We start from the raw sequence: 24,603 nt of genomic DNA, 5'->3' as shown, positions 1-24,603 counted from the left end.
TCTCCTTTTTCTAATTCTGATTAGGGAAGCTTGATGGAGCTGTTTCAATGTTTGGAAGTGCTTATGAAGCCTTTCCCCAAGTTCTATCAAATGTGGACTAAATGAAGCTATCCTCATGTTGCCAATTTATAGAGATACCACTCGAAAAAGTAGTTTCAAAAAATAAGCTGATATTTTGGATGCGTGTGCTGCCTCTCACACAGCCAAATTTTTTGGTCAGTCTTTTTCAGTCACCCATTTTAGACTGCTGTGTGGGAAGAGAGCTCATTTTCACACCTTTCTTGAAGTGTCTGATGTTCGTATTATAACATGGCCCTTCAAACTACTTTAATACTCCAGTACTCTCTCCTTCTGTCAGACTAATGAAAGATTCTGTTCCTGGACTCCATCCAGACACCCAGAACAAGATGGCCTTTCTTTCGATAAAAATTATCTCTCTGTCAATTTATCTCTATAGAAATTCTAATGGAAATTTTAGCCAAATTTGTTTTTAGTTTCCATATTTTCTCTTGTAGTTGGGTTAGATAAACAGTGCAGACAGCCTTGAATATGTTTCTCTTTTGCAGCTTTATTTGCTATCTTGTTCTGAACTCTCTGTAACAACCTTTTCACGCCCTTGTATTTCAGACCCACAGAGTGTACTGTTTTTGCATTGCTTCACAACAATTAATTAATCAGTTCGGGTAGTTTATTGCATTGCCAACCCACTTTATTCGGTTTGTTTGGTCTAATTTAGTGACTGAGGTATGAACATGAAAATAAACCTGAAACAGTCCATTTGGCTCTCCAGGTTCAGGTTTAGGGATCTCAACTGTAGTCCTTTTTATCATTGGTTGCTTCCTTTTTTGCATTAAATTTCATTATCTTAAGTCAAACTTTTAAAATTGAACCCGGCTAAAATGATAGATTTTAAATCAAACTTATGAGTATGGTCACAATATGATGATGCTATATACATGCGCCGGAGGGATGATGGATTCAAAGCACTGCTGGTTCTGTAACATTATGCAATTCCATGCTCAAAAGAAGCCTGAGCCTAATCATATTTAAATTTCAGTGTATAATTTTTGCCAGCCAAACTTAAAAGCAGTGCTCAGTAGTTCATTAGACTCATGTTCTCCACTTTTGATGTCTGTGCTCTTCTTTTTCCATGAATGGTGAAAATTCAGTTGCAGTTACCATTTGTGCTATTATTTAAAACAGGGAAGTGTCTGCATAGGCTATTATGGCCAGACTATTACCATTTATTGATGACAACCAATTGTCATAATGTGCAACCTTTATCACCCCTAACATGGGACAGAATTTTTACATTTTGTGAAAACCGCATTACATTAATAGTTGAGCCCTGGAGTGGTGGGAAAACAACGACAGGAAAAGCCAAATGACGTGTTTAAATTGGTTTGTCTGTGTCAGGATTTACCGTTGTGATCCTCATAAACAGTGGCTTGGCCTTGGCGCTCAGCGCTGGCCGTGCTGTGATGAAGTGGCTAACTCACCTAAGTGTCCACAGTTGAAGGATTCATTGTATTGCTGGAACAATAATTTAAGGGATTGTATCAAAGTGTAGCTATAATCAACTCACTCCACACACCCACACGCACATGCACGCTTACACAAACACCCACACACACACACATACACACAAATGCCCTCTGTGCACAAGACTAAATTTTACTGCTTAACTCCATCACCTAACACACACAAGAATATGCTGAGATGAATTTTAGTGGTTATCGGCATCAGAATGCAATTTTCAGAGCTGCATTTCAGCTACAGTTCCCTGTGTGTAAGTACAGTACTTGCATGCTGGGAACTGTACTTGAATAATGTATCTCACGTACATTATATATTTGCCACTGGTCTGGAAGTATTTAATTGGTATTTCTCAGTTCTTGTTTTGTTTCTAAGTGATGCAAAAAAAGCAATAGGTTAGAATTCAAATACATTGCAGAAACGGGCTCTACTTTTACCAAAACAGCCTGCTTGTTAGTTATCTGTTGTCTGTTAGTTGTATGTTCCTTTAAATTTATCTTTAAAATCAAAGAAGTAAGAAGTTGTGTGGGTTTTACTTGTTCTTTGCAGCCATTTCAATGTCTTCCAAGGGTTGAGCATATGGTGAGGCAATGAGCAAGCAAAAAGGGCCAACTAAGAACATTTGGCTCTTAGTCATTTTTTTCAGCAAAGAACAGCTCTTCCCACTTAATGGGTTTCAGTAAGCTAATTTACTATATATCTCATTTAAAGCATTTGAATCAGGTCAATTGACTTGTCTAAAATTATGAGCTGGTGAACCCTTCCAAAAAGGGTTCATCAGCTCTTGGTGAAGTGAGTCATTCATTAACTTCTTACCAGTTGCATTTTGAGATGACACTTCAGATTTCCTTGAGATTTACTGTGCTACATCAATCACTTTTAAACCCGTGAAAACTGTCTTCTCTTGGTTGATGTCTTGCCTTTTAGGAAGGTTATAAAATGGGTTCACTATCAGGACAATATGTGTGGGAAGCAACCTCTCTGATTTGTCAAATGTTCTCTTCTTTTGTGTTTTCCAGTTGAAAGTCACTTGGCGTCCAACATTCACAAGAGTCGTCTGGTCCAGCAGGATCTGCAGGTCGCCAAACGGCTGCAGGAAGAGGAGGACCTTCGGGCCAAGGCCCGCATTCAGAGAAAGCACAAGGACATGTAGGTCACCTGACCCAGAATCAAGCCCGCCACACGCCAGTGTTGCCATCCACGGTCCAGTATGCAGATAATCACTGACTTATCATCTGATATGAGTCATTCAGAGGTTTGAAGTCCAATTCAGTGTACTCCCATGATAACTATCTCACATTCAGAGTAGTTGTGGGAATTAATTGCAAGTGGTATAGAGGACAGTGTATTTGTACCCTCAATGGTCTATGTCTGCCATTTATAAATATGAATGACTTTTAATTAGCTGCCTGACAGTACATAAACATAAGAACTTATAGATAGGGTTCTATCAGGTTTAATATGTGTCAGGGGATATTAGCGATATTAAACTACCATTCTAAAATTGAAGTGAAAACCATTATATTTATCAGGCTAGCATAATTCAAATGTATTTTCTCTTGTAGCCATTTAGCTATACAAGTAGCTAAATAACCTTTGCTTACACATTATAGGCATTGTGGGTGTTGGACTGAATTACCTGACTGTATTATAAACCAGCACGTTATAAATTATCCAATAACTGTCTTTGATAGGCCTACAGGAAATCACAGGAAGCAGGTTTTTCCAGCTGGTTGCACCATCCTACTGTAGCACAAGATCTGAAAGGGCCAGAAGCATGTTTCATGTGCCGGGACCTGTGTGAGGAAAACGAATGGAATGTGCCAGAGAGAGGAGGATGAGATGGTCCAGCTGGCCGGGCCCGATGCTGCAGTGGAGGGCTTAGCAACAGAGCTCTGTAATGATATCTTTAAGACATGCCTGCTCAGCTCTCAGTCCTCCGTGTCATCCGGCCGGTCTGCCCCGCTGCTCTCTGTTGTCACCGGGGCACGGTACATCCCTTCTGCTCTAATGAGCTGGCTCTCACATCGGGCACGGAGACCGGTCCGTCGCATCGGCGCTCATCCTCCCCGCTTTATTGACCTTCCGCCTGGTCTATGAAAATATTTGCCACCCAGTAACGCACAGGCCCATCGAGTGGCAGACTTGAATCTCTCAGCAGTATTTAATCAGAGGTGGAATTTCCAGGGGTGAGAAAGTAGAAGTCCTGCCATATGTTTCTTCTACCCAAGAACTCAGCCAGCTGATTTCACTGATTAGTTCTACCTCCTGGCTGAATACTTCTTAGCAAATCCCAGGTGATTGGAACAAAATACTGGGGCAGACTTTTACTTACTGAACCTGGATTTTGCACCCCTGCTTTTAATGCAGGTGGTACCTCTTCCCTTTATACACGTGGAGAAGCCAAGGGCATCCAGGAGAGCCTTATCTGTGTCGGTCCTCAGCAGGTGTCTCGCACGCGTGATACCACGTTCCCCTGGGGGGTTGGTCTTTGGGTCAAATTTTCTCTGTGTCTCCCACTCCCTGCCTTCCTGCCCCCCCCCCCCTCCTTTTCAGAGAGCGGAGCGACAATGAGATTGCGCAGGAGATTCAGGAGCAGCTGGTCCGGCAGGCCGAGCAGCAGCGACAGCAGGAGGAGCATGACGAGGTGAGGGCCTAAACATTTGGCAACAACACAAAACCCAGGGAACGTGTTTGGTCACCCTGCCAAGCAGTTATAAATCTGACATTTCCTCATGAGAACTCATACGTGTGCACTTGGTATCACTAACAGTACTGTTACACAGTTCACTTTCTAGTTCTTAAAAAGTCAAATGAATGTCATGACTCGCTTAGCTGTGTTAATCGAAAACAGTGAGGAAAACTAAGCTTCCGAGGTTTGGGAAAACAGGCCTAGGTGCCCTCTACTATTGGAACCTTTTCTCTGATTTCTTCCCCTCCCTCCTGGTCTAATCCATCCTGGTTTCAGCCTTCCTTTTCTGCTTTGTTTGTGAAAGCTGACAGACGTGTATACCGTATCAAGTGAAACCATCTGCGAAAGTCCCACTACAAATGTGTCTGTGATCCTTCCTGTACTTCTTTCTAGCTGCTTTAGCAACAATGAAGCACTTGGCTGCAATTTGTAACAATGGTGGCAGTGTTACATGATCACTGTTATCCATTGTTAGTGTGCTGTATTTGGCAAATAATTTGAAAGTTTGCAGGCTCCATATTAACGTATTGCAAACAGTTTTGAACTGTAGTGGTAGACTGAACTAGTTAATATACTGCTTTGATAATATCCTAGTTGCTTGAAACAGTAGGACTTGATTTTCACCACTCCCATGTGGATTGAATGTATGTATGTTAGTTTCTGAGTTAACCAGCTTTCTTCTTGAGCAAATGGTTGTTTAGCAGACAATATGGTCAGCCAAGAGCATTGTGTCCATTGCTCGAAAGTGACACGGGGAAGGGATTCACGTGGCTCTGGTGTACCACATCATTTTGAAACCACTTGGAACCTAAATTTGTTTTTCAGTGGTTTTTCTTCCTTTTTCTTCTGGTGTTTACAAGCCCAATGACCTGACCAATTGTGTCAAGGGTTGTTCTTTGATGCCACAAGCTAGCAAAGGTTCTGTGTTCTAAGAACAGTGGAAGAAATGAGAACGTCTAGGCTGCATTGAGACTGTTGTGGAACCCCATCTCACCAAACTCCCCTCTTCCCCGTCCATCTCCAGGCCATCGCACGCAAGCTGCAGGAGAAAGAGATGAAGGAGGAGAGGAGGAGGCAGAAACAGCTGGAGGCCAGCATTGAGGAGGACTTCTACGACGATAAAGGAGGTGGGTGTGAAGGCACAGGCCGTGCCGAGCCGTCTCCCGCGGAGTAGATGACTGGGGTGTGGTCTCCTGCCGGGGGGATGATGTCATATGATGTGTGGCAGGTGTAGGAGTAGGGGCGGGGGATGGGGGGGCGGAGAGACAGTGGTGATTTAAGAGTGCTGCTAAGCATAGTTCACCTTGGGGGAGAATGTGTGGGTATGAAGAGTTATTTTTCTCTGTCTCACACGTGCATGCACACCTAAAGGCGGTCTCTCGCCAGAAAAGGAAAGTAAGATAAAACAGGTTTCTCTCCCTTTTCATGATGATCTTGGACAAAGTGCCAGACCTAAAACAGGAGCCATATTATCATTAACAGTACTACACTTTTTTTCATGACCTTTTCTGTTTGAGCACCTATGCACGTCATTTTTAACCGTTGTTTCCATTTCGAAAAAATGTGAGCCTCATTCAGAGTCACTGTGCTTTGGTTTTGTAAAAGGGCTTGACATTTACAGTGTGTCATTTTGAAGAAGCCATTTAGAAATGCTGAATCTTGCCAAACGGTTAAAATGGAGCGGTCTTGCTGATCTGTCACAGGCCCACGTATATGGCTTATCCTGTAATTAATTTTGGCTGAAATTTGGCAGGCGCCCCTCGCTTCATAAAAAGCCATTGTACTATCTGCGCTTAATTAGAGACCGGCGTGCGCTCTGAATCGCAGCAGTTCAGCTAGACAGACTTTGATAATGAGGAGATATGTCAGCAAGAGCAGATAAAATGACAGTGTAATGCTGTTTAGTAAGCTTAGCATTTTATGACATCTCTTCCACTCTGTGGCTCAGGTCTAACTTATTGAAATGAGATTCCATAAGTTGTGGTTTCAGTGCCAGAAAATGGAACATCATGTCAAAACCACTTTGTTTTAGCTGGACAAATATTAGTTGTCATTCACCATACATTGTGGCAGACAAGTTTTTTCATGCATGAAGAAGAAAAAATGAGAATAAAAGATCTCTAATCATTGTTATTAGGGTTTAATTAGCGCCCTTAATGAAGCTGAAGTTGACTTCCATTCATTTTTCCTACCCACAATCCATAGTGCGGCTGTTCACAATGAATAGAAGATTCGCTAATTGTTGCTGTCAATCATTTCTACGAGCGAGGCTAATGCTAGCGCCGGAACAGTCTTTGCCTCAACTGTCTCTGGGTAAGCATGCGCTACCTTCAGTGGCGGCGGTGCAGGGGTTGAAAGTAGCGTGATGGGCTTGCCAGATTCGACCTCGCTTGTTCCTAATATGCTGTCCCGTTCCTAATATGACGCCCCCGGCCCCGGCCATTTGGAAGTAGGGACTTGGCTTTGGTTTACGTACGTGGGCTGCAGCCTCCTCCCTGTCCTGGCCATCTGCTCGCTTTTTGTCTTGAGCCGGCCCGCCCCTTCACATCAGAGTTTCCTGTATCCCTCTGGAAAAAAGGGAAAGAAAGCGAACCCTTCCTGCTCTTAATAAAGCTGTGGGATTCACCCTCAAAGCATTGTGGGTTCTCTATAGATATAACCACACGTGGTTATTGATGTTGTCGTATGACGCGCCAAAGCATTGGCTTTGGATTTGAGGTGTGTGAAGCAGAAAATAGGCAATTTGTAAGTAGCTATACATTTAAATGTTTAAATGTGATACACTCTCTGCATAGAATGGGAGCACCCTCCATCCTGTATATGTGTTCAGTTGAGAAATAAAAAGTCTATTTAAAAATGAATTGAGAAGATTAGTTATTTGCCAGGACTGAGATATCTTGGCATAGCTAATCTATGACAATAAGGAATGAGGATTGGGGGAAGAAACAGCTAGAGCATGATGACTAAAACTGTGAAATTCCACAGATACTGTGCACCCCAAGCTGCCAAAGCACACGTCTGACGATGTGTTTTTTGCATATTTTTTGAGCTTTCGCAATTTGTCAACCAAGTATTTATTCTGTGTGGGAGGTGTGACGGTTTCCATGTGCATGCAGACACAACGTGCTCCCTCAAAGAAAACAAATAAGTGCATTTGCTGTCCTGCTGTTGGCGTCAGTTTACTTTTATTCAATTTTGTTTTATTTTTTTATTTACTTAACTTTTATCTAACCTTCAGGTCATGCATTGCACATCCCTCCCTACTAGCATTCAATGCTACAAATCAGTAGAACCATTTCATTATTGTCAGGCATTTAGTTGTCAAGTGAATCTATCACAAATCAGTTCTCTAGGTCAGTGGTAACCAACTCTGTTCCTGGAGATCTACCGTCCTGTAGATTTTTGTTTTAACCCTGATTTGGCCCACTTGATTCTACTAATTAGCAGCTCAAAAAGAGCTGAGTTAATACCTACAGGACAGTAAATATCCAGGAACAGGGTTGGTTACCACTGCTCTAGATGTTAGTAAACCAAATATTTTGTCACACCGCAACCTTGGATCAGTTTATTTTTTAATTTTTCACATATCGATTATTACCCAAAAAACTACCCTGATCTGTGAATTATTCTTAATTCTAACATCACATTCTTCTTGGGAGCGGTATCTACTACAGGGTATGGATATTGACAACGCGTCAGAAATAACTCTGTTGTGCATACGTCTGAACTGAAGATGGTGTGATTCAGTGGTCGTAAAGGGGCAGAGAGACGGAGAGAAAGACTGAACTGTTGGTGGTTCTTTTGTCCTCTGGGTGTCGGCCATGCAGCGGGAGAACCTTCAGTCCAGATGGCTTTCCTGAGTGGGAAGCTCTTTACAACAGTACTGGCCAGGCTGACCAGACCACGTGCTGCTTTACCCAACCTGACCCAACCACACGCACGCGCACACACACACACACACACATACACGCACACTGCCCTCTCCTTCCACACGTCCACCTGTGTTTCCCCTTTAATCAGTTGCTCTTCACGTTGCACGGCCTTTCTCCCATGGTGCACCTGCCGCGTGAAGAGGAGCACTTGGCTGAGCGTGCGATGCTCATTCCACGTGTGCCAGGAACGTGTGTTGCGTTGCACTCCTGTTTCTGTCTTGGTCACACTTTTCCGTTTATTTACATTGAAGAAAACGTACAAACCTCCATCCATCTGTTTGCATTATTTAACACCCAAGATTTTTTTTCCTGGACTACTGTTTGCACTTAGATAACCGCCCCAGGGCAGCATACTTGTAGGGCGTTAAAAAATTGTCCATGTAAAGGAAAGGGCTATCACCTCACCGGTGTGCATGCACACTCAAATGCCCACACAGGTGTCAGCATGCTGCAGTCGCAGGCTCCCGCAGTATCAGCAATGACTTCCTTCACCACAGAGGAAATGAGGGGGTGGACACATGCTTTCTCTAATCAGCCTGTCTGAATCAGATTAGTGGAAATGGAAAGGCTTTTAAAATGTGTTTTTTTTTTTTTTTTTTTACCTACTAATAATCAGCAGAGGAAAGAAAAAAAGGGGTGAAGTTTCATTCACAGTGCAGAAATGACTCATATCCTCTGTGAAGCTGTCAGTATGATGGTGACGTGCTAGGAGTAAGCTCTAAAAAGGGGGAGGAGCCTCAGGAATAAACTGCAAAGAATTTTGGACATTCAAGCCCTTGTTGGGCCTGGATTACGAAGATTTTTCTTTGCTCTCATTTGTACTACAAGAGACTGTTTATAAGACTAGCTGTCTGAATGGCACTCAAGTGGATCGCAATGCGCCATCTTGTCATAATGTATAATTACACTAATTCTATTTTTTTGGCACAAGCAATAAATGTCATCATAGAGCATATTTTATTCACTCATTGGAAATATAATGCATACAGCAATTAAAATTAAGTTGTGTGTTCAAATCAGTACATGAAATTTCCCTAAATTTCTGATTCTAGCTGCAAATGAGTAAGGGGAGCGTAGATATAAGTGTGATTATTATGATGAGTAGATATTATGAGAAGTAGATAGGAGAAACCTTTTTTTTCTCTGGACCTTTCTCTCTTAACGTAAAGCCGAGGATATTCGAATACCTTTGCAAACTCTGAATGCCGGACATTCCATGGGCTTGTCACACACTTTAAGCTTCAGTGTGGAGAATGATTTGCATGAACGTTAACTGCAAGAAATTCCCCTGGATGATTCAGGCTAGGCTGTTTTTGAAAGGGCCTATGAGAGGTCAGCCTCAGATAGGCTCATAGTTACTAATTGCAACAGCTTTCTTGCAAGACATGCTGCACTGTACTATTACGTTTTAGAATTGTTTAAGAGTTTAACTGGAACTCAGCCGCGCAAGGGTGAAAATATTTAAATGTTTTTTTTTTTTTCTTGTTTGTTTTGTCTTTGGTTGAGGCTACATCTTTTCTTTTTCGTCTAAAATGCATGCTTTATTTAGTGGTTTTGTGTTTGCCATTTTGTATGTTGTCATTGTCACCTCAACTAACCAGTCATTGTGTTTACTAATCCAGCCTGGCTCACCTGTCTGTCTTCACTGTCTCATTATATTGCCCCTCCCACCGGCTTCCCTTCAGCCTTCCGACCCCCACTGGACCCCAGCAGATACTCAGAGGGTGAGCCTCCACCATCCAGGCAGGACAGGGTGCCTCAACACAGTTCGGCAGACCAGAACCATTCTGAACGCTACCCTTCTGACTCCAGCAAAGACCGCTGCCAATCAGACCCCACCAAAGACCGCTATCCTTCAGACTCCAGCAAAGACCGCTATCCTGAACGCTACCCATCAGACCCCAGCAAAGACCGCTATCCTTCAGACTCCAGCAAAGACACATACCCTCAACGCTACCCCTCAGATTCTACCAGGGACAAATACCCTGAACACTACCCCATAGACTCCAGCAAGGGCAGATACCCTGAACACTACCCCATAGACTCCAGCAAGGGCAGATACCCTGAACACTACCCCACAGACTCCAGCAGGGGCCAATACCCCATATATGACACCCCTAAAACAAGGCAGGATAAACACCCTGACCACGGCAAACATCCCGAATATTACTCCTCAAACCCCAGGGAGGGAAGATATCACAAAGACGAGGCTCCAGAGCACAGGAAGGGTGATGCTAGCCAGGATTTGCTAGCAGAGGCTAGCGGAGGCTCTGACTTCCTTCCGGAGAGACAGGAACTGCGCAAGGAGCTCGATCCACCTGATCCTGAAAGAGTGGTGCGCAGGAAGGAGAGACCCCCTGAGCACCAGAAGCACGCCCAGGAAAAAGAAATTGACAGGGAGAGGGAGAGGGCAAGAGAGCACCGGCAGAAGGAGATTGAGAGAGACTGGGAGAGGGAGAAAGAATTGGAACGGGCCGGGGAGAGAAATGTAGAAAAAGAAAAGGAGAGGATGAGAGACCGAGACAAAGGTAGAAATGGGTACAGGGACAAGAGCCGAGATCGGCATATAGATAGAGACAAGAGCCGAGATCGACATATAGATAGAGACAAGAGCAGAGATCGACATATAGATAGAGACAAGAGCAGAGATCGACAAATGGATGGGGACAAGAGCAGAGACAGGCCCAGACACAGAGACTGGGAAGGTACTCGAGAGAGGCACCCACACAAAGAATGGGACGATAGCAGGGAGAGACACCGGCACAGAGACAGGGACGGTAGCCAAGAGAGACGCAGGGACAGGGACCGGGACAATAGACATAGAGACCCGGACGCCAGCAGGGACAGACGCAGAGACAGGGACAAGAGCAGAGACCGAGGCCTGGACGACTCGACGCCCAACCAACGCAGGGCATGGTCAGGGGAAGAGTGGGAAGAGTCGATGGGCAGGCAGAGGGTTCAGTCAGGGCCCGACGAGGTGTTCGAGGATCACAGCGCCCGGACACACAGGAGGGGGGAGAAGCGGGAGCCGCGGGACCCCCGCAAGGAGGTCCCAGGAGCGCGCTCCCACTCCAGGGAGCGAGGTACGAGCGTGCTGGCGTCTCCGCTCCGCTGCGCTGCCTCCCAATCCGTTGCTGCTGCTGGTGGTGGTAACGGGCAAGGCCCTCGGCATCTTCATCTACTTCACCTTCTCTCTTCAGGAATCTGGTGCCGAGACCTTTTCTTCCCAAACTAAATCGAGGTTGTCACCTGCAATTTGAAATTCTCCAAAATAATTGAAATTGTCTCTGCACCTTCTTCCCTGCCTCATGGGAAATTTCATGGGTTTTTTTATTTATTTTGGCACTTCCGTGATTTGTGTGGCTTTTCAATTTATTTCTGTGTGATTTAAGGGGACTGTGCTGACGCTTGGTGTGTGCGCCTGTTTCTATGGTTCGTGGTGACTATTTTGTGTAAGGCGGTATGCTTGTGCTGCCCCCTTCAGGGAGGAAGTTGCGAGGCGAGTTTGGGTTGAGGGAGGCCACCCAGGGCATCTCTCGTCTGGATCTGCGGGAGCAGGAACTCAAGGATATGGAGGTGGCCAGAAGGCTGCAGGAACAGGAGCTGAAGGTGAGAGGAATGAGCATCATGTTACTGGCTTTTCTAGCGACCATTATCCTGCTTTTGTATATTACAGTTACGGTCCAGGGAAAAAAATGTATTTATAATTGTGGTACTTTTGTGGTGTAAATTTGACCACTAATGGTGTCAGTCCCTGAGTTTCATACAGCAGATTGTGTAACTCTCTTCATACTGAATTTTCAGAAACAAACTTAAAATGCAGACACAAATTATATATAACTGGATTGCTATCACAATACATAAATAAATGACTTGACTAAATACTTATTGTTTTAACTTTTGAATGATAACAATGAGCCTCCCTAGCCCAGAATGTGATGTTAAATAGTTATAGTAAAACAGTTGAGTTATCGGTTAAGCGAATTTGCTTCTGGGCGGTAAACCTGCAGTCATTACCCCATTTACATTGATGTGGTTTGATTTTTGTCATGGGTATTTAATTTTTTGCCAAGTGCAGAATTGTGTAGTGTCTTAAAATGAAGGTTTTCAGATTCTACACTCGTGCTGTATGCAGTCTGCTTAAAGTGGATGCAGCAGTGGGTGGATAAGTGAACAATGACACAGATCACTCTCGTTATTGTTTTTTCTTACCAGGAAAGTCAAATGGACAAAAGAGCTGCTCAGGTTGCACAAGATGAGGTGGGTGATGAATAGTTGTGCTGTGTCTGGAGATTTCACTACAAATAACACTGGACAAAAATAGTGGATACAGCATAGCAGAGCATTAAAATAAATAGTGTACAATCAAACCCTTATAGATTTGTTCAATGACAAAGTGTACTGCATCCAACCAGCTGGTCAAAACAGTGTAAGGCGGTTTACAGAAACGGGCCCAAAGGAAAACAAACTGTTTACTGTGCTGACAAGGAGTCAGCAGGTGTGATAAAGAGACAGTGCTCAGTTGGCAATCATCCTACTTGATCGGTGTTATGTAAAACTTAGGTTCTCCATAAGACAATGTAATCATATTTTGTGTTGTTGGAATGCCAATGTTATGGGGGACAAGTTGGTGTTGGGGTTCTGACTACAGATCTTGATACCTATGGGTCTGCGCCCAGCCAGATACAAAGGTTCACCCGGTGTGGTATGCTTGTATAAGGACAATAAGGAGTCCATATGCTCTTTGCACTAATTAATGTACTGACTGATGAACAATAGTCTCTTATACAAAAGGATAGGAAAATCGCTGCTAATTACCTCCCAATCTAAATTCACATGGAGAACATTGAACTCCTGATCCCAACCTGATACTACAGCGAGTGCTACTACTAACCTTAGCAATTACATATTTAGCAAAAGAAAGAAAAGAACGACCTTGGAGGAGAATAGGTCACTTTTAGGTCTTTGAATCGCCAATGACCCTGTGAACTAAGTAATGTTCTTGCTGAACCAGGAGGGAAAAACAAATAGTTTGGAACCTGTCAACAAACAACTTTTTTCTAAACATGGAGAACTTGTGAAAGGTATCCATGTCGACTGGCTTGCTGTCGTATCTCCAAGGAATTAGTGACGATAGACCAAAAATGAAGGAAAGATGTCCTTTGTTTTATTCCAAGTGTCTCAGATTTACATGGGCTGCTTCTTATGCAATTTAAGATATTGCCTTCAGTTCCCTGGACTTGTCTCCTTTGGCACCCGGTACCTCTGTCACTCTGTATCTCTGGAAGAGTCTGTTGCTAGAGTGAGTGTTAAATTTAAAAAAAACTGTAACCTGAGAGGTGTGTCCACCTTACTGTCAATATTTGTAGTATTCTACGGCCAGCTGAAGGGCGTGTCTGAAAGTGCAAACAAATGGGAAATATGCCGCTGAGAGAAGCTGACTGAGAATTCTGTTTTTGAAAGGAAATTGCCCGGCTATTGATGATGGAGGAAGAGAAGAAGATGTACAAGAAGTCCAGAGACCGGGAGAAGCCCTGCGTGGAAAGGAGAAAGCAGGAGGGCGACTGGAAGGTGACTCCCAAGCGGTTTTCCTGCTTTCATTTTGCCTTCAAATAGCTACAGCCTCGGCTCCTATAGTCATCCTTGTATTTATAAGGCTGTTGCTGATGTGACGGGTGTTAGCATAGTCAGGATATGTACTTGAAACTGCACTGTCATTTTCATGTTATGGGAATTATCAGTAAGCTTTGTCATGAAGGTGATCTACAATAGAGGATTACACAGTGGCAGTTACCATACAAGCTTGCCACACACCAAACCCATTTTTAATGTTGATTTCTAATGGGAAGCTTAAAAAATGTACTTATAAATAGTGCTAGTAGAGATGTGATAGTCAGCGTGTGTGAGAGGCCGAACACTTTTGAGTGTAACCTGCATGATTGGTTGTTGCATTATTGGTCTGTGAGGGCCAGTCAACACGTTTTACCATGCTTTAGCCACCTCCAGAGGAAGTAGTGCAACCCAGGACACAGGAGGACTACGAATACCAGAGACCTCGGAACCACAAACCTGCCAGGTAGGACTGATCCAAACTGATCTCAGAACTCTCCCATTGCCCACTGGTGTGTGAGTTTCCTGTCTGGCCAGTGAGCATAGTTCTCCTGTACATCATATAAAATTAATACGACACTAATGTGATTAGAGTTCTCTGGGTTTACAGCGGTTTGCCATTTCTACGTGAATGCGTGTAATGAAAGGACTTAGATTGTCTCTACCTGAGGTCCAGGAAAATCAATTACTCTTGACCAGCTTTCACAGTGCCAAGCCAGAGAGAGCCAGTGTGTAACTCGTACATTACTTTAATGAAGCTATGAAAAGCCTCAACTGACGTCAATAGCTTACGCAGTTAAAAAAAAAAAAAAAAAAGGCAAGAAGGAAAAATGAAGGCTATTTCAGGAGAAGAAACCAATCCGTCAGCCCCGGCTGTCAGACCAGAGTGGTGGGGGGGGGGTCTGGGGGGGGGGGGGGGTTAAGGTGATTTAAAATCACATGGAAGCTCGCATGAGATTGTTTCCTTTTGCAAGTCCCCCCAAGCCACCAGGCCACAAAAAAAAAAACGACAGCGGGAGATAGTCGGTAATGAAAACTAAATGGGCCGTGGCAAAAGGAAACTGGCAGGCCCATGTGTGTTTCTGACAAAGTGTGTGGGTTGCTAATGGCGTCAGAGCCAGAGGTTCAGTAAAGTCCATTCACTGTGAGAGAGTTCACTGGCTGGGACGTTCTCTTCGGCAGGCCGACGCCTCGCTCGCACGACTACGAGAATGTGGACTCCAGCTACGCGTACCCTGCATCCCCCTACGATGCCCGCCCCTCCTCCAGACCTGAAACTGCATATAAAGGTGACCCCACCCTTCCACTGCTGCATGAGGCTTCCTGACGCTATCTGGCACCATATGCAAAATACACACCGTATGGAAAATTCTAGAGTCTAGTCTAGAGCAGTGGTATCCAGCTCTGTTCCTGTAGGTTTTCATTACAACCCTGATTTGGCACACCTGGTTAATTATGAGCTCAACTAGCTGTTGAATGAGGTGTGCTATGTCAGGGTTAGTGGGAAAACCTGCAGGATGCTAATTCTCCAGGAACAGGGTCGATTGCCGGTGTGGTGTGGAGGCTGATTGTTTCTACAGTGTATCAAGGGTGATTGAGTCCAAATGCTAGAGATGATTTGTGTTCAGCTGCTCAGTACGTCAGTGTAGTTGTGTGTACAGTATGCACGCTATGTTTTCTATGTAGAGAGTCTGTTCCTTGGCTTTTGTTGCTGTAACTCAAACACCACCACCGCACAGCTGGCAACTGCAGGAAGCCACCATTAGAGGAGAAATAGTGGCCTGACTCCGTGTGACTTTCACACGAAAATTAGTGCTTTCATGGGGGAGAAACCTTGAAAATTGTGTTGGTTCAATAAAGTTGTGAGTGTGTGCTCATGTGTCTGTGTGCTTATCACCTAACATTAGCTTAGCACTGAAGTTGATTTTGTGAATTGGTACGCGTGAATGAGCACTGTAGGAAGTACTGAGTTGGACGTACTGCTCTGTCACTAATGACAGGGCTCGTACGACACTTTAATAAATTAAACACGGGACAGTATCTGGTAAGTCCTACCAAACAGCCTTTTTTTCCTTCAGACACCAGTTGGAGCCAGCCGTTTATTCACTGTTTGCTTATGAAATAATTGGAGTAATTTGAAATATTTCTGTAGGTAAAGGGAAACCAGCTGAACTGAAAAGGAAATCAGACTGAAGCTCTGGTCCCTCTCTCACAGGTTCCTACTACAGGCAGTGACCCAGGCTCCCAGCCAACCTTTCTCCATCGCTCTTTTTTTATTTATTTTGTTTTTATTTCCTTTTACTCGTCATCGCAAGCTGTTTACAGATGATCGTCGGGGCAGTTCTGAGAAGGCAGTGGAATTTCCCTACGTGCTTTGCGGCACGCCCGCTGAGGACAAAGAGGAGTTCTGAGAAGTGTGCAGCGACAGCCGAACCCCGCCCCGTCTTCTTTCGGCTCTGTGATTGGCTCCACCCCAGGAACAACAAAAGGAAGGGAGTCCCCTTTTGACGCCGGCACGCTGAGGAAAGGCGGGCTTTTTGTTACCTTTGCCCCGCTTTTCGGTTGTGGAGGCGTTCTCTGGCAGTGGGTGGAGTCACCTCTGTTTCTCGGTTCGTGCGGGCTGGACGTTTGCCGACTCGATGTCAGGCGTAGCTATGTGTACTTCCTGATGCCCCCTCCATCCCCCGTGGAGCCATGCAACACCGGTCAGCTCCACCGACTTTTAAAAGACGACGGTACCTTAGTTCCGCCATCGCCGTACTGCCTACCCTTCTTTCCTTTGAAGGGAAACTTTTCATTGTTTTATCTCAGAAAAAAAATAATATATATATACAGTTGCAGGAAGCTTGATGTTTCTAATCACGTATCTATTGCACACCATAGTGCTCCATGTAACAGGTTTAAGAAGACCGTGATGTCACAAGTAGACTGTTCCATTTTTCATTTTTAGGGGATCACTCTATGTCCTTAGCGGGCAAGGAATGGACTCATCTCCACGTCGCTGTTACACCATTCCTTTGCGAGTTAAGATCATACAAGGACACCAGTTTCAGTGCATACGGTCGCATCATGGAGCACTTTTATTTTAACGTTTCTTTTTTTGTCATTTCACTGTTTGACCGAGGGGGTCACAAGACAGGAGAACTGGAGAACTGAACAATTAGCAGTTGGCCTGGCATTGTTGAAATGCACAAATTGACTCAGAAACCACGTGCATTCTCTCTGCATCGCTGTCCTATGTATGTTAGAGGCTAAAATAACTTGAATGGCAGGTATAGTGCTGAAAAAGAAACCTTTTAAGGGAGCTCTACCTGACCATATCCCTGTTTGAAATATAGACCGGGGTGATCTACTCAAGAGGCTTGAAAGGGTGCTAAAGCCATTTGGTTTTTTTGAAGAAAATATAGAAATTTTATCTTGATGAGTACGAAGTTGGCCAAGATATTGCAGATGACATAACTGGAGCTAAGGCAGCTCTGAGCTGCTACTGGAAATAGTATATGACATGAAGAATGTTCCAGAACATCAAAATATTATCAATGATATACTATCCATGTTAGTTCAGAGGGGGACTTCGGACCCAGTCCAACTGCAGCATTATTCTCGGCCACTGAAGTTATGTTTCATACACGATAAAATATCCAAAATGCCCCTTTAAGCCTCTGCTTGAAAATGAATCCATGTGACCTACTGTGAAAAATGTCAATCTGTATAAAGCATGAAGTTGTACATATGTTCATAAATCATGTCATTGGGACACCAGTAGCACTCCAATCAAGACTGTACAGCAGTGAGACCGAATTTGTTAACTAAGAACTCCAAGCAGACCTATGAGGGGACCCATAGCAAGCCAAAGCCCATTTCCTTCTCCATTCCTTAGACTGGCATTATCAATGGAGGAAACTTGGGAGCAGTCACACCTATTGAGTATATATATTTTTTACTGTTTTATTGTGCTTTTTTGTTCATTCTGTAAAGATATTTTACCATGGTATTCCCAGCTCTGTATAAAACATGTTCCAGTACTTTAAATATCTCATTCCCATATAAATGTCTGAAAAGATGGCCAAGATAAAAACAAACCATTCTGTACAAATGCCTAAGTAAATACAGGGTGACATTTGCCTTTTTGTGTCTAGTATTATATAACCGTATCATTCAAGTGAGTGAAAATTGAAAATGACTTGCTTATCTCCTCTCAGTTAATGATTGTCATGTAGCTGTGCTTATAATACAAAGGTCTGTTTTTATGTAAAACAGCTCATGGTCAGTATAGCATAGTTAATTCCACAAGGTGGTGACAAAAGGCTGTAATACTTGCTGATGGAGGAGGGACCCATTTAAAATGGCCACTGACAATTTCTTGACTGTTTCAGTTACAAACACACATTGTCAAGTGGAATTGTAGCCTGTGTATGCCATCAAATACTGTAACTAACATCTTGAGTTCTTCCTTCCATAATCAATTTGGATCAGGTGTTTGTTGAGTTTGGTTAGGTCTTGAGCCCACTTGCACCCTTTCAGATACACATAGGCTTATTAATCTAAGGATATATCATATTGTTTGTGCCAAATGAATCCCATTCAGTATTATTTGGATGAAAACGTACAATTCAGTGGTTTTAAATTGGGAAAACCAATGACGAAACCGTGCATTTGCTGGAAGGTGATATTCCTTCAAGTACTTTTTATGGCGCCATCTGGTGAGCATATTGATGTCCTCCCTCTTTACAAAATGTATGGGAATTGGGAATGTAAAACTATAATCTATTATGACACCCAGTTAAAATCATTTCTTCAGTGCAACAAAATTGTGGAAACAAAAATCTGGATATTGTTGCCTGAAAAAAGAACTACACTGACGTGACAATGAGCTCTACACTTGGTAAAACGTATCCCTTCATCCCACATATTCTTGCATTTATCAAATCCTCTCACAGGAAGCACAAACAGGATTTTAACAGAGTATTAAAATGTTCTTTATTGAAATTAGTCGGAAGGCAACATTTACAGAAGGGAGAAAATCAATATAACAAAGCTGTACTTGAAGCTCTTGGTTGTAAGCAGCACAATGAAATTAAACCGAACTCCAGAACTGAAAGATATCACAGTCACATGTCATCAGCCCTTGACAATGAGTACAGTAAATGCAATCATATTTCAGAATATGAAACTGTTATATCACAACAGCAATTTCAGCACAATTTCTATTGATGACCTGGCAGTTTTTATTTTCAGAGATCTGTGCACCAAGAAATAAATAACCTCTCATCAGTGATCAGACAAAACTGAAATTTTGGTATTTCTGGTATTCCAATTGAACTGGTAGAGTCTAGTGTCCTCTGAAATGTTGGATTCTATGGTGGTTAATTATCACTGAATGATAATGGGAAAGGGTAATTTTCTCATTTAGTGTATACATGCTACTTTTCCGCATTCAGCTGTGGTTACCCACAGTATTGTAGAAGTATTTAAGATTTAAGTAAGATTTAAGACTAATCTCAGTGTACTGTTGCACTTAAGTCAGGTTCTGCAAATTTAACATAAGTGCCACTGTAAATATCATACAATGGATCACACACAAAAAAAACACAACCCAATTCCATTTAGTGAACTGAGATGAATTTAAGCTATAATTTTAATGAGCTGCATATTCAGGCAGAGAATTCTCCTTTTATTCTTTAATTTTCAATGAAGTCTTCAAATGGCTGCGGTCAGTCACCTGAAAAGAAGCATTCCAACAGATTTGTAGGCGAAGCTCAGGTTTTGGCTTGGGGAAGAGGGGATTTACAGCTGTGTATTGGTTCCTGCTTAGAGCTCAGGAGCCAATGAGCAGTGTTGTCATGCACACCGCTCGCTCTGATACTTTTCCGTGTGCTTTCTCTCTCCTGCCCTGGCCACTGTTAGTACTGTACTGTTAGCCTACAGCTTCATTACACATCATTCTACTGCTGTGATGTACAATTCGGGGCATCAGTTTCCCCAATCAAAATAGGCGCAGTTTAATATTATGTTGCCTGTAGCATTTTTATTAAAATGTCATTTCATACTTTTAACCATGTGATGTGTATGGCTTTAATTATCTCTGATGAATTGCGTGTCTGGCAGAAAAATTGTGTGGAAAAATGCCTTTCCGTTATAATTGGGTGGCTTCCATTGTGTTGAAAGGAGCCACATTTAAATGTGAAACTGCTCTGAACATGTATATGAGCAGTATTGTACGTAGGCACATGCGTTTGCACAAGCACAAATTACTGCGTTGCTGAGATATTGATTCTGCTGGTGTTTTTCAAAGGGCACATAGAATATGGCGCTAATACCAATTAAATGTGTTTCTTGTTCATTCCGTTCAATCAATGTCCATTGTTCAATTCTCTGCCATTAACTGTGCTGTTGCCACGACCACCCTTCGACCGTGCGAACACTCAAAAGTGACCACGATTTTGTTTCTAAATCCCTGTGGTATGAATAATTCAATAAGTCTGTGTCTGCTGTGCCTGGGAAAGTAATTTATGTTCTATTCTTATTATTGACCAATTGTAATTTTTACAGAACTGGCGGTCCCTTTATATTTTTAATGTTGATTTGCTATGGTGTAAAGAGTATTTGTTAAAGAAGACTGTGTTGTTATGTATTGGCTGCTTAGAGCAATAAAGTCATGCTGCTTAGCGGATAACGCGGTGGGTCGCAGCTGCTGTTCTTCAGAGTGGAGGAGGAAGTACGCAACGGAAAGGACTGCTTGATTAAAGCAGGACTTGCCACATGCCTAGCATTTTGACGGCGCCGTTGCGTGTGGAAACATTGCTCTGTACGTCTGGCCAGAGAATGTTATGTCAAAATGGCTTTCTGAACAAGAGCACGGATCGCTGCTGTGCCAGTATTTTGCGTAGGCCTATGCGAGCTCTCCGGTTCCACCTACACCCGGAGCTTCACCTTTCACGGAAGGGTCTACGCTTTGGCGGAATGATCTCCGGTTCATTTGCAGGGTAGTTTTCTTCGCTACTTCTTTGAACACAGGATGAATTTCACATACGTGTCACGTCTGCTGTTTGCTGCCACACACACCACCAGAAACAATGACTGAAATTCTTCTGGAAATTTCAGGCAAGATTTCTGGCCGAATGGGCAACAGCATCTCAATTGGCTAGTATCCACTGTAATGATATTTTCACCTTCACACATGATCAGTGGTTGATTAATAATCCTATAGCTCTGACCTGCCCTTTCAGCATATTAAGCCTATCTCAGGACAAGGCTTACATTTTCACTGAATGAGAAATCCACAATAATAAATAACAATAATAAGGAGAAGGAATATCTGTTGCTCTTCAACGGATCAACTGCAGTTCAATAATTATTAAAATAAAAGAATAAATAGAAATGGTGTGAATTCCGGTAAAGTGGGGTGCTTTTTGGCTTGTCTCTTTGTAGACAGTCTTCCAGCCCCTCTTAGTTTTCATTCCACTGCTTCAAACTTGGTTATTTCCTTTGTACATTATGCGTTCTTTACTCCTTTTCACTCTTTTCAATACATACTATATTATTTATAAAAATACACAATCATTATGCATTGCATACAGTATGCTATGGTCAATACTAAACTTATTTGGCCTAACCTACATAGACATTTTCATAAATAATATGTCAAGCCAAACCACTTAAATGAACAAATACATAAATCATAATAACAACCACAGATTAATAAAGTTTTGTTTTTAAAAAAAAGCATTTTACAGGATGTTGTTTTGCCTTACAGATTGAGGTTATGACGATGTCTCCCTTCGGCTGAAGACTGCCGTCCCACTTTATTTAACCCCATCAGGTTAGTAGGCCAGTGCTACAACTCAAGTAAAAACAGTATAATGATAATAAATAAATAAATAAATAAAAATAAAAACTAGAATTAATTTTCTGACATGTCATTATAACAACACAATATATTTTGTTTCATATTTCAGTTTGGGTTCCCTGAGGAGGATTAGCTGTTTCATACAATTTACCATGTGCTTTAATTCCCTGGCGTTCTTCTTCCTGAGGAAGACTCGGATTACCCCCATACCACTTAAAACCTTCGTATCACAAGTTTTTAATACAACATCATATAAACGGCCTATTGGCAATACTTGTATAGCACATCACCCAAAAGTGCACATGTCCCACTGTCCAGATGTACCTGAATTGACCCTATCCAATGAAACGATCATTTGCTGGCCATATAAACGGGGTTCTCATTCAAGATATGACCATAGCAATGCTATAAATGTTGCTTGTTCTGCAGACGGGGGTTGTTGCATGACAAAGCGCAGTCAATCTTACATATTCAAAATTTGAAGTCCTCCACTTTTTAATAAGGGCGGAAAACGTACTCAACAACGTTACGACAGACAGTTCCTTTTTCAACCGGGAGTTTGAAATTAATAAAAATAAATTTTAATCTTTGACTTCTCTGATGTGCTAGACATGATGTAGGCTGTTTTCAAACCATGTAGCCATACCATATCGTAACATATTAGCCTATTAGGCTTCTAGGACATAATTGTAATCATTTGTTTAATATTGTTACCATCTTGGGATGTATCCATAGCCGTTAACGATTATAAACTGCAACACCATGCCCTGTGGTCTTTTCACCCACCAGAAAAATAAAACTGGATTGCTTAAATTTAACTTTACACTTAACATGAAGTCACTTTCTTACCTGCGAAAAGGACAGGTTGGTGATAGCAAGCTAAATCTTTACATAAACACTGTAAGTCCAGTTCGTCGAAATATCCGAAGTAACTTAAAATATAATTTTGGTTAGAGAACAGAGAGCACGCGGTTGTCTGCACTTATGGTGGATCCAGCATTCTTTGAAAGTTAGCTTTCATTTCAGTTACATTTTTCCTCAAACTGATAAGCCCGGGGCACATCGTCAGGAAAAACCGGTATATGAGGTTATAGGAGGCGCTCAAGGTACTTACACCTTAGTTTTACTCATTTTAAATTCAGTGCAAAGGATATGAGTTTGACAGTCAAATTTTTATTATAGGCTACCGACATATGACATAGGCCTATGCCTTAACTTCACAAAGCTCCATAATGTAACGTTACTGTGGAAAACATACACAAGTCTCAAGGAGTGAAATTGAATGGTTTCCCATAATCTCACTTTGCCCATTGCAGAGTAATATCTTCATTTTGCAGTGAATTGCTTCTTCTTGTTACTGGTCATTTTGTCTCAATTGTGTAAAAATGCCCCAAACCTTCCCCTTTGCTCACTATTGATGATTTCAGTATCCTCAAAATAAGAATGTTTCTTATCTCCCAAATGCGTATCTGATGGGATTTAGAACAATTTTCTACTCAAAACTTCAATATCATTCCTAAGTATACTAGTCACAAAACAATTTCCAAAATGTTTTCTTTTTTGAATACTGACTACAGGGTTTAATTGCACAACCATCCATTGTATCTCCACAGGCCATGGATCAGCAGCTTTTGCACACAACACGAATTCTCCTTCAAATTATTCAAATTACAGTGAATGTAGGCTATAGCAGTGGTAAGAAAAAGGGCCAAATGAGTCTAAAATAGCTAGTTTTATGTCAATCTAGGATATATTAGAGGCAAATACGTGTTCTGTATGTTTTCAGGTAACAGTACAGTTTTAGGGAATCTGATGATGAATTCCTGGAGGTTTAGATCTAGGCTACCCAGCCACTGCACTCGTGGGGGCTATATCTAGGCCGGCTGAATGATTAGGTATAGTAATGAGGATTCATCAGTGGCTGCTAGGGAATGTGTAGAAGACTTTAGACCAGGCTGGTTTCCACCAGAGAAACTGGTTTAATCTGGTGAAAGGTGTACGACAGTGTACTCCTGATACATACAGTAGAGGAAGTAGCTCGCTAGAGAAAGCAAATCAGTGGGAAGGAATACCAGGTAGACTCTTTTCAGAGAAACGCTATCGCACTCGGCTGTTTGCTGTCGCTTAGTGGCAGATATACTGTATGATGTAAAGCTTAATTGATAGTTGCGATTCAGTTAAAACCCATAATGAACTGTAAGCGATTGTTTTTTCATTCGTGCGTTTCACTGGCTGGGTGGGTTGGTTAAGCGAAGGGCCACGCAGGAGCGTTACGGATGAACGGACCACTGCTAGCCACGCGGCGTTGAAGGGGAACACTGTAAGACATGGGTATGAAAACTTAAGCGCTTGGATGAATGGCGGCTTGTGTGCTGAGTGCGGAAAAAAGCAAACATTCCCACCACCTGGTGTAAAAATAGATAGGCAGTTTTGCCTTGGGCACCCACCCTCATGCAGGAATGACATCAGACTGGTTTCAGTTCTACACCATTGGCAGCAGTCCTCTCACCAATGACGTTAGGAAAGAGACGATAGGGTTCCCTTGGTGCACTAGCATATACGAACAGGGAATGAGACTATTACAGAATGCATATTATGGTTATATTAAGAGAGTTATATTAATTGACAACCAGTGGTCTCAGTGATGTGCTAGTCTTTCTGCCATGATCTTTTGACATCTTCATTCGCCCATAAATTGCGTTCTTTCAGTCTTTGGTGTTCTTGACATGTATCAGTCTATCACATTTCATTCTACAGGTCACGACAGTTGGTATGACATCACACCTCAGTAAACCTATTTGATCCTGAGATGTTCAAAGTTTTAAATTAAACTTTGGAAACAATATATTGAATTTAGTGTAACACGTTGAACCACAGTTCCCTCTGCACCCTTCCCAATAGTCTAGCGAGGCGCGTTGAAGTGTATTGCGCTAAAATGCAGGTGATCATTTTTAGTACTGGTCAATAAAAGCAGGCTTTAGCTG

At 42.6% G+C, this 24,603-nt stretch overlaps 1 protein-coding gene across 5 annotated transcripts in view; it reads left to right on the top strand.

Moving 5' to 3' along the window:
- Positions 1-20,446, top strand: part of ccdc50a (coiled-coil domain containing 50a) — a 34,747-nt gene extending 14,301 nt beyond the window's left edge. Inside the window, exons 3-12 of one of the 5 annotated variants that reach the window (XM_064330779.1) lie at positions 2,556-2,685; positions 4,093-4,183; positions 5,253-5,355; positions 9,846-11,243; positions 11,645-11,769; positions 12,376-12,420; positions 13,624-13,731; positions 14,157-14,236; positions 14,953-15,059; positions 15,938-20,446. In XM_064330779.1, the coding sequence (XP_064186849.1) occupies positions 2,556-2,685; positions 4,093-4,183; positions 5,253-5,355; positions 9,846-11,243; positions 11,645-11,769; positions 12,376-12,420; positions 13,624-13,731; positions 14,157-14,236; positions 14,953-15,059; positions 15,938-15,963 (2,213 nt within the window). In that variant the 3' untranslated portion in view covers positions 15,964-20,446. Of the gene's footprint in view, positions 1-2,555; positions 2,686-4,092; positions 4,184-5,252; positions 5,356-9,845; positions 11,244-11,644; positions 11,770-12,375; positions 12,421-13,623; positions 13,732-14,156; positions 14,237-14,952; positions 15,060-15,922 lie in introns of all 5 variants that reach the window. The other 4 variants (XM_064330778.1, XM_064330781.1, XM_064330782.1 and 1 more) reach the window with 4 other exon arrangements.
- The last annotated feature ends 4,157 nt before the right edge of the window (positions 20,447-24,603 follow it).

Source organism: Anguilla rostrata, chromosome 4 (genome assembly GCF_018555375.3).
Source record: "Anguilla rostrata isolate EN2019 chromosome 4, ASM1855537v3, whole genome shotgun sequence".
Classification (NCBI taxonomy): Eukaryota; Metazoa; Chordata; class Actinopteri; order Anguilliformes; family Anguillidae; genus Anguilla; species Anguilla rostrata.
Note: the sequence above shows the minus strand (reverse complement) of the source record. Positions and strands in the feature narration are given on the sequence as shown.